Source organism: Corvus kubaryi, unplaced genomic scaffold, assembly GCF_017639235.1.
Source record: "Corvus kubaryi isolate FWS band 111438036 unplaced genomic scaffold, C.kubaryi_AGA036_p1.0 37312, whole genome shotgun sequence".
Taxonomy (NCBI): domain Eukaryota; kingdom Metazoa; phylum Chordata; class Aves; order Passeriformes; family Corvidae; genus Corvus; species Corvus kubaryi.
The window spans coordinates 1,094,498-1,113,047 of NW_024581098.1; the positions used below are offsets into that span (position 1 = coordinate 1,094,498).

Genomic DNA, 18,550 nt, shown 5'->3' on the forward strand with positions numbered 1-18,550 from the left:
TTCACCAGTTAATTTCTGCATTAGATAAAACATACTTTGTTGCTTCTACTGATTTTTGGTTGAAACCTAGAAAACAGAATTAATTATAATCAGAAGAATTGCCTGAATTTAAGTTGTGGTTCTCAAAGGAAATAATTCAACTAAATACTCTGTTACAATACTCAACCAAAGATTAAAGCATTCTGGTGGCCCTGTGGATTTCTTGAAAAATTGGGTAGGGAAGATGTTGTCTTTATTTACTCTTCAGCATAACAGCAAGTGGGGATTAGTCTGGGTCTCGGTACTCTTGTCCTGGTAGTGGTGCTCTTTTAGGTACTCATTCCAGCAGTGCAGTGAAGTGGTTGGTGTTCTAGATATGCTGCTGTAGGCCACTAGGATGAATGTAGCCCTACAAGGCAACTGAAGTTAACTTTTGTGCTCTGTGAACCATTGGGTGTCTGCCAGTAAGACTTGAGTGCGTCTGTGAACAGTCAATGACAAAAGCAAGCCTGTTGTTAGGCAGGCTTCATTTTCTGCGCTGGAGCTGGCACCCTTACTGAGAAGCGTTAAAACATATGTTGGATTGCAGGCCTTTACTTCTGTGCCTGACATAATTCGGTTTTTAGAATTTATTCATTTAGCAGAGAGCTGCTTAATTCTTTCCTGCATAGAGTCATACAGTTATATAAAATTTATAGGTCTAGATCCTTCTAAAGTGGCTGGAGATCTCTCACAAAAATGTTGTCTATGGATTTAGACAGCAGGTAGAAGGAAAAAACTACATCACCTGAAGCTTTATTTCAGAAGTGATGGAAAGATAAGAAAGGTGCATTTGTGTAGCTTTTAATTTCATAACTTTAAAGAAAAAAGTTAAAGTTAAGTTACACAGGTACTCCAAAGGAAACAAAACAACTTTTCTGCTTTGTTTTCTTGCTGCATGCTTTCACATTTTGAAAGCAGGGTTGACTAAAACAAAACAAATAAAATACGGGTTTAACATAGTGTTCTTGTTGTATGCACTGGTATCTGCTTAGTATAGTCTAAGACTGAAACAGTTCTGGCATGTGGACAAATAGTTACTCCGTGTGGTTTGACCTTCATTAGAACCATCTGTGTGGAACCTCCTGAATTCAGAGTAATATTCTTTACTATTTGAATGTAATGAGCTTATTTCATGATATGGCTTAAGAAAGCAACATCAAAAGCAGTATTTGGTGTCTGTGGAGTAATTGCATTCAGGTTCATCCATGCAGACGGAATTCTCTAGTTTTACTCCCACCAACTAGAGAGAATTTCCTTGGCACGTGTAAAAATAACTTTGAGAGGATGATAATATGGGATGCTGTTGTAGTACCTTGCATATGTGCCCTGAAATGTGTCTGTTCATTTGTACAATCTGATTTGCAGTCTATTAGCATATGGGTAACTTTGAAAACATGTTACCTGAAAAAAACTACGCTATTGAATTTTGATCTCAGAGTTAGCTCAGAAAAAAATATTTTTTCTCTGAGAGACATAGTATGTTTCAATGCTTATGATTGAGATGATTTATGAGCAATATTTATGATGGCTTTCATAAGGGGATTTTTATTTTAATGTCCACATCTGCTGTGTATACCTTAGGAAGCTGCAGCTCATCTGACAGAGAATACCTGGTGGAATACTTAGATGGCATTGGGGTATTTTTATATAGTAGTTCCTTTGGGCATGTATCTGTTTATATGAGAGATTCTGACACTTATTAGAATGTCCTTCTGTTACAAGGTTTCAAAAAAATTAACAAATATTAATTTGCTGCTCTGGGAAGTACTGTTGTTTGCTCTTGCTTTTCTAGGAGTCAGACTGCTGGGACAGGAGCTCCTGGTTTGGTTAAATATGAGTAAATTGCCACAGGTTAGACTCTCTGATACAGAGTGTCAGTGCTGGTTATCGGTTGTGTAACAAGTGATGTCAATTATGAGGATTTTTTTTTTTTATTCTACTTGCGACTTCTGTTTTGTGTTTGAAAGTTTTTATCTGGGGAAACAGGCTTTTAAAACTAAAATGTTAAATTGGCAACACTTAGGTTCTGAAAGGAGTATCAAACATGATACATAATAAGGCTTCATAGGGCAGCTCTAACTTGTAACTTTTGACTTCTACTGTGAGCACAATAAATAGATCTAGCTGAAAAAGCAAACATTGCCCACTAGTTAAGAGTATGTCTCAGGATGGAAAGTTTGGTCATACGAAGCCTAGTGCATACTTCAACATGTTGAACATTTGATCTGTGCTGTGCTAAGTGAGGTTGTCCAAAGGAAAAATAGAACTGACAAAAACCTCTGCTCAGGGCTTTTAAAGAAACATCTGAGTCCAGTCTTTACTTTGCCTCGTTGATACTCAGGAACTGCATAAAAGGATTTTGTGATTAGTTTTGATTTTGTAGGTGGCTCCTGCTGTTTTAAACTGTTTGAAACTAATGTGTGGTTTTGTATATGCTCTCACTTCTGTAACTGTGGCTGATAGTGGTTTGGAGTGGTATGGCTCCTCATTTGGAGGAAGGTTGACTTTGAGAAGATAGTAATTTTTATGAGTTGAAAGTCAAATGTTTGTGTATATTTCCAGGATGTGATTAGAATGCAACAGAGACATTCAGTTACCTTTTCAACTTCATTTTTTTGGTGTACTTTTTTGGTATATCCTAGGGTAAAACAGCCTGTCCTTTTGGTTCTTAGTATGATTACTGAGGAAGCAATAATTCTGCTTTTTTTATATGCTGTGCAATTTGCCTTTGCATAGCTTGTATATGAAGTGAATTTAAGAAGGTAAAAAATTGTTCAAGTTGTCAATATTGCATTGGTCAGCTTATGTACATTTAAATTTTATAGCCAAACTCCTCGGGATGGTCTGGAGAAACTGACTTGCAGATTTCAGCATTGTCTGGATACCATTCCAGTTGTGTTATTGGTTGATTTTTGACTTAGGAAGCGAGAGTTCCTGCAGCAATTAAAATAACCATTTTTTTCAAACTGGAAATCATCATTCTCGCATGCACACGAAGCTGCCAAAGTTCAGAAAACAAGACAAGTAACATCTTTACTACAAAGTGATAGGAGTTTGTAAGAGCAACTTCGGATTTCATTGGAGTTGCATATATAAGTATTTTGTATATTCACTGTTCATCTGCTTAGCTATCAGTAATTTGAAGGACAGTAGAATTTTGTCAAGCTGCTTGAAACAGGGCTTGGACTTCTGAAACGGGGAGGATGTTCATAACTTTCAGGTTTTATCAATATGAATTCTGAAATGTTTGTTTAAAATGTTTGTTTAAAATGCAGTTTAGTGGTTTATTTCAGAAGGTAAGTGTCGTTGGCCCCCAGATTTTTTTGAATGTGCATATATGCTGCTAACCATGTGTTCAGCAGCAAACGAATTCTGAAATACACAGGTGTGTTAGGTTTTTAACACTGCTCTCTCACTGTATTTTGTGTAACTTGTTTTTCCGTGCGTGGTTTTCTCACATGTATGATAGCACAGGAAAGTTGTGTTCAGTCCTGGTTTAAAAGTGTGCTCAACCTTCAAAAAGTGAAGACTTTTTTCTTGTAGGTTTGGTAGATACTAAAACCTAAAGTACAGGTATGCTCAGGAATATATTTTCCTTGGAGTGTGTTATTGGTAAAGTTTTGAGCTTGAAGGATTTATTGCATGACTTTTGTTATTATTTTTTGGTATTTTAGTAGGTCCTTTGAGGGGAACAGCCTTTTACTTAAATTGCTAAACTTAAAATAGTTGCTCTTCCTACTAACTACAACTTCGGAATTGATTATAATGGGCATTGCAATATACTTTTAGTAAGATCTGGTAATTACCATATGTAGGTCTCTATTTTAACTTTGCCTAGTGCAGTGGTAAGTTCTCACCCTCATATGGCAGTAAAATGCCTCTGTGTCATCCAGTACTTTAACAGAAAAACTTCCACATTGGTTTGCAGATGCCAAGTTTCAGGGTATGTTTTAGAGTTTTGTGGACACTGTACTGCTGCTCATCATGTTTCATCTGGTTTATTAATCAATAAAAGACTTAAATTATTTGCCCTGCTGTTTCCTCATCTCTTCTTGCATCTGATCCACCTGCACTTTTGCTGACTGTGCAGTTCATTGTCTTGTTCTGAGCTTCTGCTTGGCTCATCAAAAAGGTTCTCCTTATTGGACCTTGATTGTCAGTTTTTTCTATCATATTATTAGTACGAGGGTTATTATTCTTGTGTGTGTGCCCTGAGTATTTTATGTTAGCAGCATTTAATTAATTTTACAAGGTGGTTTTGGAACTACAGTTTTCACCTCTCTGTTTTGAAGATATTTCTCAATAAATAGTACTTGATTTTTTGTCATCTAATTAACTTCCTTTATTCTTAAATTAAAAAAGTTTGATGGTTTTTTTTTTTTGAAGTTTTAAGGTGTACAACTTTTGAGCTATCTAAATGTCATACTTTTTATGTTAAAATCTTCAATAAAGTTACAACAGTAGCTTGATTTGTATTTTGATGATTGTTTTTTCAGGAAATGTATGAGGTTGCCAAGAAGCTTTGCTCCTTTTGTGAAGGTCTTGTACATGATGAACATCTTCAGCATCAAGGCTGGGCTGCCATAATGGCCAACTTGGAAGATTGTACATACTCTTATCAAAAGCTGCTTTTCAAGTTTGAAAATGTGTATTCAAGCTATTTGCAGTCCATAGATGATATCAAATTGAAACTTACACAGTAGGTTTACTATTAAATTCATTCTTAATCTCCAAATTTACTCTATTTTAAACTTAGTTTTTTAAGTGTTTTATATCTGGTGCTTATTCTGATTAAACAAGCATGTGTTTGTTTGATTGTGTGTCATGGAGAATGTTCTTCTTGTTCTGTGCTAGTTACTTTTTTTAACTGACATTTTTCCTTTCATTTATCAGCACAAAGAAACCTGTATTGAATTATGTGGGAGATAAACTCATTAATGAACAGCTGCTTAAGAGCTGGAGTCATTCCAAATGTGCACTACAAAAAATGAGATAAATTTAGACATTAGAATTTTTAAGTACCTATTTACACTTTTGAATTAATTGATTTTTAATAACTTGAACTGATATTAAGAAGTACAATCTGTGTTGAAAATATGAAGTCATAACACAAACTTTTGAGTGAATTTGTATTCCTTTGAATGGGATGGGGGGCATGTATCTAGATATATATACTGTGTGTGTGTGTGTGTGTCTGTACTTGTGTCCTGCAAAGGACTGGGTGTTACTTCAAAGAAAATCTTTCACATCTTTGCACTATAGTGTTGTGGTGTTTCTATGAGTGCTTTTCTTTGCAGAATATACATAGATACTGGACACTTAAAAAAATAAACCATAAATATATTTTATCTGTAAAAAAACACCTTGAGCTTCATAGCTTTTACCAAATAGAAACTATTCAAATTCTGCAAAAGTAGTCAGACAGAGAACACTCAAAGCTTTGATAATAAGCATTGATATCCATGTGGATAGGAAACATAAGTCCCGGTTGTGTGTTTAAACAAAGAAGTAAGTGAGTGTGACTCAGTTTATCAAACTCTTTTTTTTATTGCAGTATAACTTAAAACTTTTATTTCGAGTTATAAGTTACAACTTTTCGTTGCAATGTAGCCATAAGCTTGGAAGTTTAGAAGATGTCATACTCAGCAGTGGAAAAGAGCAAAAACTCTGATTTCTTTAGCTGTCTTTCCATGATGTTGGTACTCAAAGCGCAGTAGTTTCAAAGGGTAGTTGCAACATAACTTTGAAATCTGCTTCAATTCTAAAATGAATAGCAGTTCATATTGGTTTTTTTTAGCTAAGATTTTGTGTTATATTGGCTTCTAGATACTGATGTTTTTTTCTTTTCACTTCTTAAAAAAAGCTTGGGTTCTGCTGTTTCTATCATGGCCAAGATACCACTGCTGGAGTGCCTGACAAGACACAGTTACAGAGAGTGTTTAGGAAGACTGGATTCTTCACCTGAACACGGAGGAGCAGAAAGTGAAGAAACTGAGGATGGGAAATCTGCTGAATTGGTGCTTTATCCTGATATATCTAAAGTGAACAGTAAATCAATGTTAGCGTCATTTTGCAAGTCAGTTGAACATTCAGCTTTGGAAGGCACAGAGCCTGAAAATGTAAAAGATGATAAGGAATCTGGTCAAAGTGCTACTGTCCAGGACAATGAAATGTCAGTAGAATTGAAAGATGATGATCAGCCTTCCTTCAATGTGTCTTTGTTAGACTGGATAAATGTTCAAGATAGACCTAATGATGTTGAATCCCTGGTCAGAAAATGTTTTGATTCTATGAGCAGGGTAAGTTAATAATTTTTTAAAAATCAAATTACATTCCATTGAATGCTGCTGCTTTTTTCCAGATGGAGGTGCTTTTGAAGTGACTGAACTCAGCTCTTCTGTAACTTGTTTCTCAGATAACTTTCTTAATGAAGGCCAAAGCAGAGACCGGGGAGGGATAAGTGTGGGGAAAGTGTTTTATGAGTTTGAGTGTTAAGAATCCGATCTTTAGGAAGATACATCATTTTACAATGAATGCTTGTTATCTTGCTTATTTCTCAGCTAGCCATTTATTTTGGAAAGCCAAAAACTTCTTGTAGTGTATAAGCGAAGTGGTACTACTGTTATTTCGTTGCCTTTTTCATAGAAACTACGTTTATAATAAAAGTAAAGATTTTCTTGGACCAAAATTAATGTTGAGTTCAAAATAGTTAAGCCTTTATTAAAATATAGAACAAATTCATATGGTCAATTGGGATAAATTTATATTCTATATCTCTGCATTCTTTATTAGCTGATACAGATGTGCTCAGAAGGGCTCAGTCAGTCTGTATTTCTGCTGGAAGAATACAACAGTGCTCACTTTACTTTCAAAATTATTATTTTAATCAGTGAGCATTAAAACCTTTTAAAATTCTTTTGCCTATAGTTTTCCTTCTTTATTTGCTTTCACTGTAGCTGATACTTCTTGCATTGTCTAGCCTTGTTTTCGTATGTATAATATACTATTGCAACACAACATAGGTTGAACAAAGGAAACAATTTATATTGTCTTTGACACTTTATTTCCTCTCTAAGGTAGGACTGGAAGACTGAATCAGTGATTTCTAAAACCCACCTGTTGTAGAGAACATCATGGTCTGGCTGGTTCTGTACATTGATATTTTAATTGTGTCTTAAAAGTAATTGGAGAATTTGGCTTAATATTAGGGGCTGTCTAAGATTTTAGTAGTACAGAAAAGGCTAAGGAAAAGATTGGACATGACAAGTTTTTCTTTAGTGAAAACAGTAATTGATTTTGTAAAAGACTTCCTATTTTGCTGAAGTCTGAGACAGTCCTCTCTCCTGTTTGTTTAGTAATGCTATAAGGTATTTTCTACTATTTTAAAACAGGAGCAACAGAGCGCACTAGGTGGGTTGTGAGACAATAAATTCAATTTCTATGTAATATTAACAGAACACAAATGTAGTATGTTTTAAAAATCAGTATTCGAAGAGATGGACATTAAACAATTGCTTCCAAATAAACTATAGTGATCCAAAAGACACAAAAATGCAAAGAATACTTTGGCTAAGTACATACTCTACGCTTTTTGGTCAGCTTGTAGTCTTATCTGACACATATCACATGTTTTAGAGGTGCTGTCTTGTGTTTTGTCTTTTCTGTCCTTGTCTTATCTAAGATTAGGCAGAAAATTTTCAACTGTTGTAATTGTTTTGTTACTTTAGTCAATTTTTATGTTGAAAAATTGTGATTGAACCTGCAAAAAATGAAGTTTCTTTCTGTGTTCTTGGCATAAGCAGAATTGGCAGGTGGGGAAAGTGCTTCAGTCAGAGTATTCTGACTCACCAGAGCAGTTGTTATTGATCAGTCCTGGTCCATTTTGGTTCACAAAAAAACCCCAAAGCTTTGAAGTAAAGCGTTCCTGATTCTCCTTAGGAAAACGTTTATTTACTCTGTTTTGATAGCAGCACAGACAAAGGATTGCATCTTTACTTACCATTAGAATTAGTTGAAAACAGAAGTGGGCTGCAGCTGAAAAGGAAAAGAAAATCCTAAATAAATATCTTGCAGTTGAGGTGACACTCGAGTATAAAAAATGTTAGAATAATAGAATAAAATGGCACTAACTTTTAAAAATGGTTTTGACTGCATTCTCCCCATGCCCTTTCCTTCTTGAAAATATGAACCATACAAATGGTTTGTGTTTGCACTTCTTATTTGAAAAACTGAATTCAGGTAAGATTTTCCTGAAAGCTTAAAGCACCAGAGTAAGAGCTTTATACGTTTGTTACTGGTAGTCGTGACATAACTGGTGTGTTGCACAGAGTGCTGCTGAGTTTCTGATGGTTCTAGCCTCTAGATGTTTCTACAAAATGACACTTCTAATTGCAGAAACCTAGGCTGCAGTAAAAGCACTGGGTAAGTAGGTGCTAACCAGATGTTTTTGTTAAGTGCTGTTGTTGCCACTTACGTAAGAGGCTAGAAAAGGAAGATACTTTGAAAAGATGAAGAGAGTAGTATTATCTACCAATGAAAGTAGAGCTGGATCCTACAGATGCAGTTAGGCTAAAGACGGGATGAAAAGAGTGGATGGAGGAAATAGGCTAGAAGAGAATGAGAGGAATAGGCATTCTTTGTAAAAAGAGATAAAACATCATTAGTTTAAGAAGGTAAAAAGAGAAAAAAACCACCATATTGTTCTTCAGTATTTTGTTTGTTAAGAAACTCTTCTGGATGCTGCAGTGGACTAATTCAGGATGTCACAGGGAGTACTCCTGAATAGGGTGGCAGTGAAGTGAATCCTGTAAAATCAATCTGGTTAAATACTTCTGTTACTGTTTCTTGAAGATGGACAAGTGACTTGAGAAAAGACCAAGATTCATAAGACATCAAATACTAAAAATTAACCTTTGTTTTCAGAGAATCTGGATGCATTTTGTCACATTAATAACAGCACTAGTTGTTTATTCTAAGAAGTTTTGGGCTAATTACTAGTTTTTGGTACTTTCCCATTAAGCTGTTGGTTGGTTGGTTTTTTTTCCTTTTTTTTTGTTTGAAGTAACTGGAAGACCTATTCTTTATAGGTGCTCCTTAATTTGTAAATGTTTCTACTCCCCAGATTCCTCTCTCCCCCCCCAAGAAGGTTGTTTCCAGACTGAAGTGCTGTGTGTGAAAACTTAGTTAAGTGGTAGATTGAGGGGAAAATACACTTTTACTTATGTTACTGTTGAGTGAAATAAATGCTTTCTTTTTTGAAGTTTGATTTGTGTGCTCTGTAAGTGGGATAAAACCTGCATGTTGATGAAAGAAGCCAGTGCTGTGGCAGCCAATGTGACTTCACAAATAGCATCCTTTTCACTAGATTCTCCTATAAGAAAATACCATAACCATTTTGGATAAATTTGGGCAAATTTGTTCATCTTCTGCTAATACCTAATGGTTTTTACTATGTTCACGACTAATATATTGCAGGTTTACACTACACTCTGACCTTCATAAGATGTTGCAATTACTTACCTATGTTGTTGCTAGACGTCTAATTTTAATTTACTACTCATATAGTGAAGCTTGAAGAGTGACCCTTAATATCTGTGGGCATTGGTAGACTCTTAATGTTTCAAATACTTCTTTCTTTCTGGATAATGGTCTATGAAGGAATATTATGAAATAACTTTTAAAATGTTTCTGTTAGGGAAAAAACGCTCTAGCTAAAAATATGACAACTATACTGTTTTTCTATGGGGTCTTTTCCAGTTGCTTGGAAATTATCTGCTTGTCTAAGTAGTTAGTTAAAACATTTATTTAGTGGGAAAAGATTGATGGCTCTTCAGCTTTTTCTCACTACCCTCCCTTCTGCACTTTCCATTGAGTCGCGTTCATGATTGGTTTTGATTGTAGCCGTATGGACTCTATCCCAGGTCAAACTGCCCATTAGCTATAAAGTGCCTCTTCCCTCTGCACCTCGCCTTGTCCCCTCAACCAGTGTCTCTTCCCTTTATAAGGATTCAGATTTCAGTGATGGTCTGGTTGGAGTACTTCAGAAAAATTCATGCTGTGATACAGAATCCTCATACTCATTTACTCAGACTTCTGAAACAAGATGATAGAAGTAGTCACACATTAGATTAAAAAAAAAAAGAAAAATATTGAGGTTAAAAAACCTCATTTAACTAACTTAAATCACCTTTCAGTGTGTCAGCAACTAATAAACCTTTTTTTTAGCTTGATCCAAGGATCATCCAACCCTTTCTGGCAGAATGTCGCCAAACTATCGCCAAACTAGATAATCAGAACATGAAGGCTATTAAAGGTCTTGAGGATAGACTCTATGCATTGGACCAGATGATAGCAAGCTGCAGCAGACTGGTGAATGAACAAAAAGAACTTGCTCAGGTAATACACAATTGTAGATTTTTCATGTGTGTATGCTGTTAAAATTACAATGAAACAATTGCATGTCATTATGCAAGATAGTTTTCAACGTATCCCATTGGGGTTGGTCAATAAGATGCTATTTCATAATAATTTGACATTTAAATACTGGTAGTTTTTACATCATGTTGTCATATTTTCACATGGTTTAAAGCTACAGCTAGGAAATCAGAACTTTAGTTGGATATATGGAACAAGAATTAAGTGGATCAGTTTCAATTTTGAAGGGAATATTGAATTCTTGGTAATTTGTCACTCAGTGATACAAGATCAGGGAATAGGTTAATGGTTGATCATCAGTCTTGTAGTGAGGAGAGGAGTGTGCCTTCACTGAACAGTATAATTTTGAGTGATAAGAAATTAGATTAAAGACTATTTTAAATATCAAATATGTAGCTCCTATTTTCAAAAAACACTCCAGTGTCATATGAAAGTTATTTTATTAAATACAGTTTCTGTAAAGAGCTTCAGTTAACTTGATAGCTAAGTTTGTCCTTTAATACCTTGTTTGCTGCTGAAAGTAAATAAAGGTCTATTTGGCAATACATGACGATGTTCAGATTTTCACCATGACCTTGGAGCTGGGACTCTGAAGAAAGGCATAAGTTTTTTACTCCTGGTTGCACACTGGTATATTATTAGTAGGAATAAATGATCAACCTTGCCTCCCAATTTAGGGGGGAGGGGAGCTAGACCCCCCCCCTTTTGAGGAGGGCAGTGCTGGACTGAGAGTTGTGTAGGACCCAGGCTTCCTGTTGCATCTGGTCTGGTATGTAAAGGTGGGTGCTATCAGTACTTCTGTCAGCATTGTTTAAAAGTGGAGCTTGTCTCCAGAAAAATTCAATGAGTAAGTTTAGAAGCAAGTTTGTGCTAAATCTCGGTCTTTTGGCGTTCATATTGTAGGCCAGTGCTAAATCAAAGGGAATTTATTTAGCACGATGGCTAAGCTAGTCTTCCCATCCCTGTGCTTGGTTGCCCTATATTGTGAGTGGTGCTTTTAGCTATTTTTTCCTTCTTCACTTGGCTGAAGAGCCTACCTCAAGTTTACCAATCCCACTTTGGAGTGAAAAACCTAACAGTCAGATGGAAAGAGACTTCGTCACCTTGTTTAAATGCTACTGTAAATTTAGAATTTGTACCTTTTCAAGACTTGGCAGAGACTTCAACTTTCAAATCTTCATCCTTGCCATTTCTTTTTATAAATTGTCTATTCCTTTACTTATGATGTAAGGGTGCATTCTGCATGCAAATAAGATGTGTGGCTGTGATCTTGGCTCTCGAGAAGAGCTAGATTTGTGTGAATTTCTTTATGCAAGAAATACAAATTCTTTAGCCCACAGTAGTCTTGAACATGCTCTAAGTTGATGTCAAATCTTGCAAGTGCCGGAAGTTAGGAAGATGGTTGTTAGCAGAAGTTAGAATGATGGTTGATCCCCTCCATCGTAGTAATTATGTTTCTGCTGCATTAAATTTTGTGGTCTTTCACTGGTGTTGGTTAGTTGTGTAAAGTTCTATTAGGGTTGTGTTGGTAACTGTTTGGTAGTGAAATATGGAACAAGATTGATTTGGACTGGAAAGAAAGCAACTTTGACACTTGCTTTTTCTTCATATATCATTCTGTTATAATTCTCAATGGTTGCAGTAAGTTTGTTAAAATACTTGCATTCTTAGAGAAGATGTATCACTTTCATGCTTTTTGATTGTCACAAAGCTTGTGTAACAAATGTCTCTCTTGCTCCAGGGATTTTTGGCAAATCAGAAGAGAGCTGAGAACTTGAAAGATCCTTCTGTGCTACCTGATTTGTGTTTGAGTCATGCAAATCAGCTGATGATTATGTTAACTAATCACAGAAAACTGTTAGATATTAAACAGAAATGTACCACTGCCAAACAGGAGCTTGCAAATAATCTGCAAGTCAGACTGAAGTAAGTTAAAACTTTTCAACTTCATGTTACTTCCACTTGCAGGAAGGTGTTTAAGGATTGTGTGTCTTAAGGGAATTATTACTATGAAAAAGTCAAGAGTGCATATCTTCTAGTGTCTTTGTTAGTATATATTCCTGATTGCTTAATGTTGACTCGTTTGTATTTGTTGTTTCACTTTTGCTTCACTTCTGTCAATAAAAGCAATTTTATATGTTTTTATTACTTGTGGGATATACCTTCACCTTACGGCTTCTCTGGTGGCAAAGTTGCTGTAATGTTTCTCCTCAAGCACACCAGTTGATTACCTTCTCACTAGTTACCCTGTGGTTTAATTATGTTGGTGTCTGTGCCTGAAATCTACCTATTGACTGTATGATTAAGGGAATTGAAGATGCGGTTACAAGATATGAGAATTTGTGTTACAAGGGCTGTTGCTTGTAGTGCGTGAGTATGTTGTGTGAACTTCCCAAACAGTGTTGTGTTCTTATTTCTTTGACAGCATTCCAACCTTTAATACCTCCTGCTAAAGCTTTTCAATAAGTATTTTTAAGATTTATAAACAAAAAGTAGTGATTTTTTTTCTCAGGATGTATCAGCTTTTTTAAATTCTACTCGAGTAAGTTGTATTATTACTATTTCTAAGGTTATTTATGCTTAAGAACTTGTCAAAAACAATGTCTTAACTCAAATGGTGGTAGATGTTCATTTTTGATCACTAATGTGGATATTCTACTGTGAGAAACTAATGGGAATCTGCAAGGTGACTACTGAATTCTGAATAGCTTGGTACTTTGTTAGCTTGTTGTTGTCCCATGTGAAATGATGGCATTGTTCATTTCATCCATTGTTCATTTCCATTCAGACATGTTGCTAATCTAATTTAAATGAAAAAAAAAATTGCTAAGATGTGATCTTCTAAAGTGTAGTCTACTTTTGTAGGTGGTGTTGTTTTGTAATGCTTCATGCTGACCAAGATGGAGAGAAACTACAAGCACTGCTTCGTCTTGTAACAGAGCTCCTAGAAAGGGTCAAAGTTGTAGAGGCTCTCAGCACTGTTCCTCAGATGTACTGTTTAGCTGTTGTTGAGGTTGTGAGGAGAAAAATGTTCATAAAACACTACAGGGAGGTAAGTAAATAAAACTTTGAGACCAAACCTTTGTATCAGCATATAAATTACAAGTAACTACATATTTTCCCCTTTCACAGTGGGCAGGTGCTTTAATAAAAGATGGGAAACATTTATATGAAGCTGAAAAGGCAAAAAGGGAATCTTTCGGTAAACTCTTTAGTAAGTACTTTGTCTTTGTGAAATTGACTTGTGTTGAAGTATATCTCTTGTCTTTGTAGTTAAAATATTTTCATTATATTCTAATTTCAATACCCGAAAAAAAAATTTTACTCAAGTAGGATGTGCATGCTGCTCTATTACAAACAAAATATTTTTCTATTAATAAAATCATTTAATTATTCATATAGATTATCCAAAATAACGTGAAAGTTGTGATTAATGTTTGTAAAACATAAGATTTCTCATTATCACGTTTGAATGCAATTTGTGCTTAAACATGCTTTGTGAGCTTTATTGTTCTTTTAAATAACACTTCTAAAACTGTTACTGAATATTTGGCTACTGCTATGACTTCCTCTGTACTACTCCAGAAAAATCCAAGAACTAAGACCCATGTCTAAAGACCTTCACCAGAAGTTTGTTTTTAAAAAAAATATTAAAAATAACGATTCTGCTCAAAGAATTCTGATTACTTTCTCTGCAAAGTCTGCAACTTATGTTCTGAATGGACAGATAAAATGAGAAAATTGAACAAAAGTTTATCAAATTTTTTTGGAAAGGAGATGAGGAAGATTACAGTGAAAATTTCAAAAATAAGTTGAAGCTTTTGCCTGTGTGAACATTAAGGAAAAAGAGGCTTCCGTGAAGGGAGTTCTGCTTGAATGGTGGGTTTTGCCTGATGTTCTGTGGTCATTTGCAATTTTATGTAATCAACAATATAAGTAGTAGTTCTTTCAAATGTACTTCAGCTCTTAAACTGCAGTAACTTCAATTGGTTTCTCTTGAGACAATGTTGCATTTCTTCCTTTAAATAAGTTGTTTGTGTTTTTTCTTCAGGGAAGTCCTTTCTAAGGAATCGTTTGTTTAGAGGACTTGACTCCTGGCCTCCATCCTTTTGTGTATGTACTCATATATTTGGGTTTGTTTAATTTCTATAGTTTCATAAATTATAAACCTGAGCTTAATTCATTGAAGCTGTATGCCTTTCACATTGCTGTGACACAAATGAAAAAGCTGGCAGCTAGTGTTCTTGCCATTTCAAGTGACCTATATTAACATTGGTTTGTAACAGTGCAGTGGGAGAGGAAATGTCAACTCTCCTTTTTAGCAGTCTTTTTTTAGTCCATGGTATTGAAAAAAAAAAAACCTGCTCTTAATGGTCAGAAAAAAGAAGCAAGGAGGAATAATTTGTTCATCTAATTGCCTTGTGAATAATAGAACAATAAAATTAATTGGATGGTAAAAGCAAGTAAAAGGTTTCCATGTTTTCTGATAATCACTGGATGAGTGGAAAAGCATTTTTGTCTCATAGTTGGCTGATAACATGAGGGCATTGTAATTCAGCATTGCCTGTTAGCTTTGATTTGATATAGCTTGGTTAATTGAAGCAAGCTAACTCCCTGATTCTAATGTTGCCATCTCACTTTGCCTTTTTAACCTTTTCAGCTTTTCCTTTTCAGCTGTGTTTTATTTAAAGGGTACTTGGAAAATAAGAATGCTCCTCATTTCAATGTTCCAAATACTGAACTGAATTAATATTTGTATGTGTAGCAGCACAATAAATCTTCAGTGCCATGTCTTATCCCTTAACTTATAAACATGTCCATAATGTTTATGAAGCTTGGTAATAGGGAGGAAGTTGGACTAGATACTCATTGTAGGTCCCTTCCAACTGAAATACTCTATTCTACTGCTGCCCAAGCACTATGGATAGTTAGTCATTACAAATGTAAGGGGTTTTTTTTTAGGGGAACAGGACCAGACATGGTTTCTTAAAAATTAAAAATCTTTTGAGAAAGAGATCAGTTTACTGCTAACTTTTCTGTGTTATTTATGAAGCTCTTTTAAATCCTTCTTTAGTAATCTGATACTTATCTTTACAACAATGTGTAAATTAATATCTTATTTGCAGACACGAAAACCTCGCAGATTTGACAGTGAGCTTCCAGATATCTCATTGAGTGACTTGCAGTTTTTGCAGTCTTTCTGTCCTTCAGAAGTACAGCCATTACTCAGGTAAAGCACCTTTTACACTTTGTGTGTTACAGAAATAATTCTCCTGGGGGTCCCATCCCTATCAGTTTTCTACCCCCTTAGGTCATTTTCCATAAAAACAGACAAGGGTATTTTCTAATCTGTTACCATTCTTAAGCAGTGATCTTCACTGACTTAATGCAGATACATTATATACTCATGCTCTGATGATTTGTACATATCTATTCTGTATTGAGATATAAAGGATTTTGAGTGTTCCTTTGAGCTGCCTCATAGCTAAAAGCAAAAAAAAAAAACATCATCAGTTTTAAACTGAAATAAACTCATAACTATGTTTTGTCAGATCAGAATGAGATTTGATCCTTTTTCTTTTGCTCTTTGTTGTGTGGTGTTCTGGAGGAAATAAAATAAATGTCTTTAGCTCAGCATGAGATCATAGAGATCTTCTATATTCAATTACTACTTTTTCTCTGATTTTACTAAACTGATTTTACTAAAAAGTGTATTCTCTTAAGTGCCTCTGCTTTCTATGGAAATCCATCATTTTGAGTAGAAGCTCTATTTATATGTTTCTTACTTCCCAACAATGAGGCAGGCGTGCATATGCAGACAGGAAAGCTACTGGTTTGTCTCACAAGCAATTTACAGGATTAGTTCCTTATCTGGAACTTGGACTGTTAGCCTGAGGTTCCAGACTCAGAGCAGTCAAGGGGGAGAGAAATACCAACTAAAATAATGGGCCAGAAATGGGCAGTGGCAAGTTCTGTTCAGCCTAGGAGGAGATCTATCAGTATGGTCACATTCAGATGTTGCATTTATCATCATCCTTCTCCTCAAAGAGATCTGCAGTTAGAGATTTGCTGAGATTACTTTTTTTCTGGTTTGGTTTGGTTTTTTTGCCCCCAAGGCAAAAAGCTGGGATTGCATTTACAAAGGTAAATGCAAGAGGACGATGCTTTGCTGCCATCTGTCAGGTTCACCAACAGTGTCAGCCTAATACCTGTTATTGGTGCATAAGGCACGAGCTGAATTCACTGCTTTTTCACCTGTATTTTGGACTGGCATTCTTTTTTTTTTATTCAGAATTCCTGTCTATCTTTATGGTGGTGTTGGTGGAGTTAACAAGTGTAGTGAGCTTAGTCAGCTTGACAATGGATTTGCCATAGGTCATGTTATAGCTGATCTACCCTTTTAAATTCTCTTGTGCTCCTAGGCTTGCTCCTCATCAATTTTGTGGGGAAAAAAGTGCAACTGTAGGATCTTTTTCCTAATGTTTGCTTGATGTTTTGATTTGTGAGAATTTTACAACCTTCCTGGTGGTTTTTACTGAGTTCAGGAAGAATTTTGCCCTGCTTTTGTCAGAAAACCAATCACTGACTAAGATGTTTTAGCAGGTTTGAATTGTAGTGACATAGCTTTCCACTTGATGGCAATAGAGGTGGGATTATGTCATATTCCTTGTGGTTTCTGGGCTTGGGGTTGCATTTGGTGAAAATACAGGATAGTGGTGAGCTTGCAACTCCAGTGGGCAAAAGCTGTCATACACCTTGGGTAGATGCTGATCTCAGAAGAAACTTGAGAGCAGAACTTTCTTTGGTATTTTCATTTAACATGTAAAGAGCAAGCAATAAGCCAAACTGAGACCCAGCACAACGTCCTTTTCTATTAGCACTGAACCTCTCAGCTGCATAATTAAAATGATGTTTTAATTTACTTAGTGCTTCAATCTTCTGAAATTATGTGTTTGAGCAATTAATAGAAATCTTAATTCTACAAAAATACACTGGATACCACTTGCCCTATATATTGAACAGAGAGTGCAGAATACATTGAAGTGTAATCTGCTTTTACTGTATTGTTTGTTTAAATGAACTCTTACTTCATGTTTTCATCTTATCTTGCAACACTTGAAATGTGATCACGACACATTAATCAGTCGTTTAATTTAGGTTACCTATCACGAAAATAAAATAGTAGAGAATTAATTGCTGCTTCGAAGGAAGAGCTGGATTGGAGAGAATCCAACTGAAGACAAGAATAGAGCAATTTGCAAACACAAGTGCTTCAATTAGAGATTTAATCACTTCTGTTGCTGTCATTGTAACTCTAGGTACTACTGGGAAATGTTTTCCTTGGGAGGAAAGACTGGAATTACTTGCTCATCTTTGTGTTTATTATTATGCACTCCTTAAAAGCTCCCAAGTTTTTAATTTTAAACACAAATACCAGGGGGTCTTAGTAGACTTTTTTTTCTTTATAAAATAAATGAAATTAAGACCTTACCTTAAGTACAGACCTTATACAGAGGGAAGCTTAGTGTTGTTGAAATATACACATAATAATTTAATAGACTGGAATATTAAACTAACAATGTGGGGAAAAAGTAATCCTGTACTATTTTTAAGGGTTCCCATACTATGTGACTTTGAACCTCTTCACCAGCATGTACGTGCTCTACATAACCTGGTCAAGGCAGCACAGAGTTTGGATGAAATGTCACAAACCATTACAGACCTGCTGAATGAACAAAAGGTATTTTTGCTTTTCTTTATCAATAAAAAAGAGAATGTTATATTTAAAACAGTAGAATACTTTCATAATACTGTTTTATCAAACACTTCAGAATGCATCTTTGTTTTTCCCGATGTAAAGATTAACTGCGTAAGTTTCCTTTCTAATTGTGAACTAGTAAATATTCTAAGAATATTGAACAGATAGTTGTATTCCACAGATGTTGTAGAAATAGAATTGCGCTGTTTATATTTTTGTTTTCTGTCGTTTTCAAATCTTTTGTCTGCAGTATGTGTGCATTCTGCCTTCATTGCTTTAGTTTGTATTCAGTGAATTTGTTACTTCTCTAGATTTCTGCATTGTTTCTTAGGTCCT

At 35.3% G+C, this 18,550-nt stretch overlaps 1 protein-coding gene across 3 annotated transcripts in view; it reads left to right on the top strand.

Annotated features, from left to right (window-relative positions):
* The window catches only part of RB1CC1 (RB1 inducible coiled-coil 1), a 67,891-nt gene that overhangs the window by 23,932 nt on the left and 25,409 nt on the right, over positions 1-18,550 (top strand). For all 3 annotated transcript variants that reach the window (XM_042029019.1, XM_042029021.1, XM_042029022.1), the window contains 9 exons: positions 4,518-4,720; positions 5,885-6,320; positions 10,246-10,416; positions 12,197-12,381; positions 13,321-13,507; positions 13,588-13,669; positions 14,507-14,568; positions 15,582-15,685; positions 18,070-18,196. In XM_042029019.1, the coding sequence (XP_041884953.1) occupies positions 4,518-4,720; positions 5,885-6,320; positions 10,246-10,416; positions 12,197-12,381; positions 13,321-13,507; positions 13,588-13,669; positions 14,507-14,568; positions 15,582-15,685; positions 18,070-18,196 (1,557 nt within the window). The remainder of the gene's footprint in view (positions 1-4,517; positions 4,721-5,884; positions 6,321-10,245; positions 10,417-12,196; positions 12,382-13,320; positions 13,508-13,587; positions 13,670-14,506; positions 14,569-15,581; positions 15,686-18,069; positions 18,197-18,550) is intronic.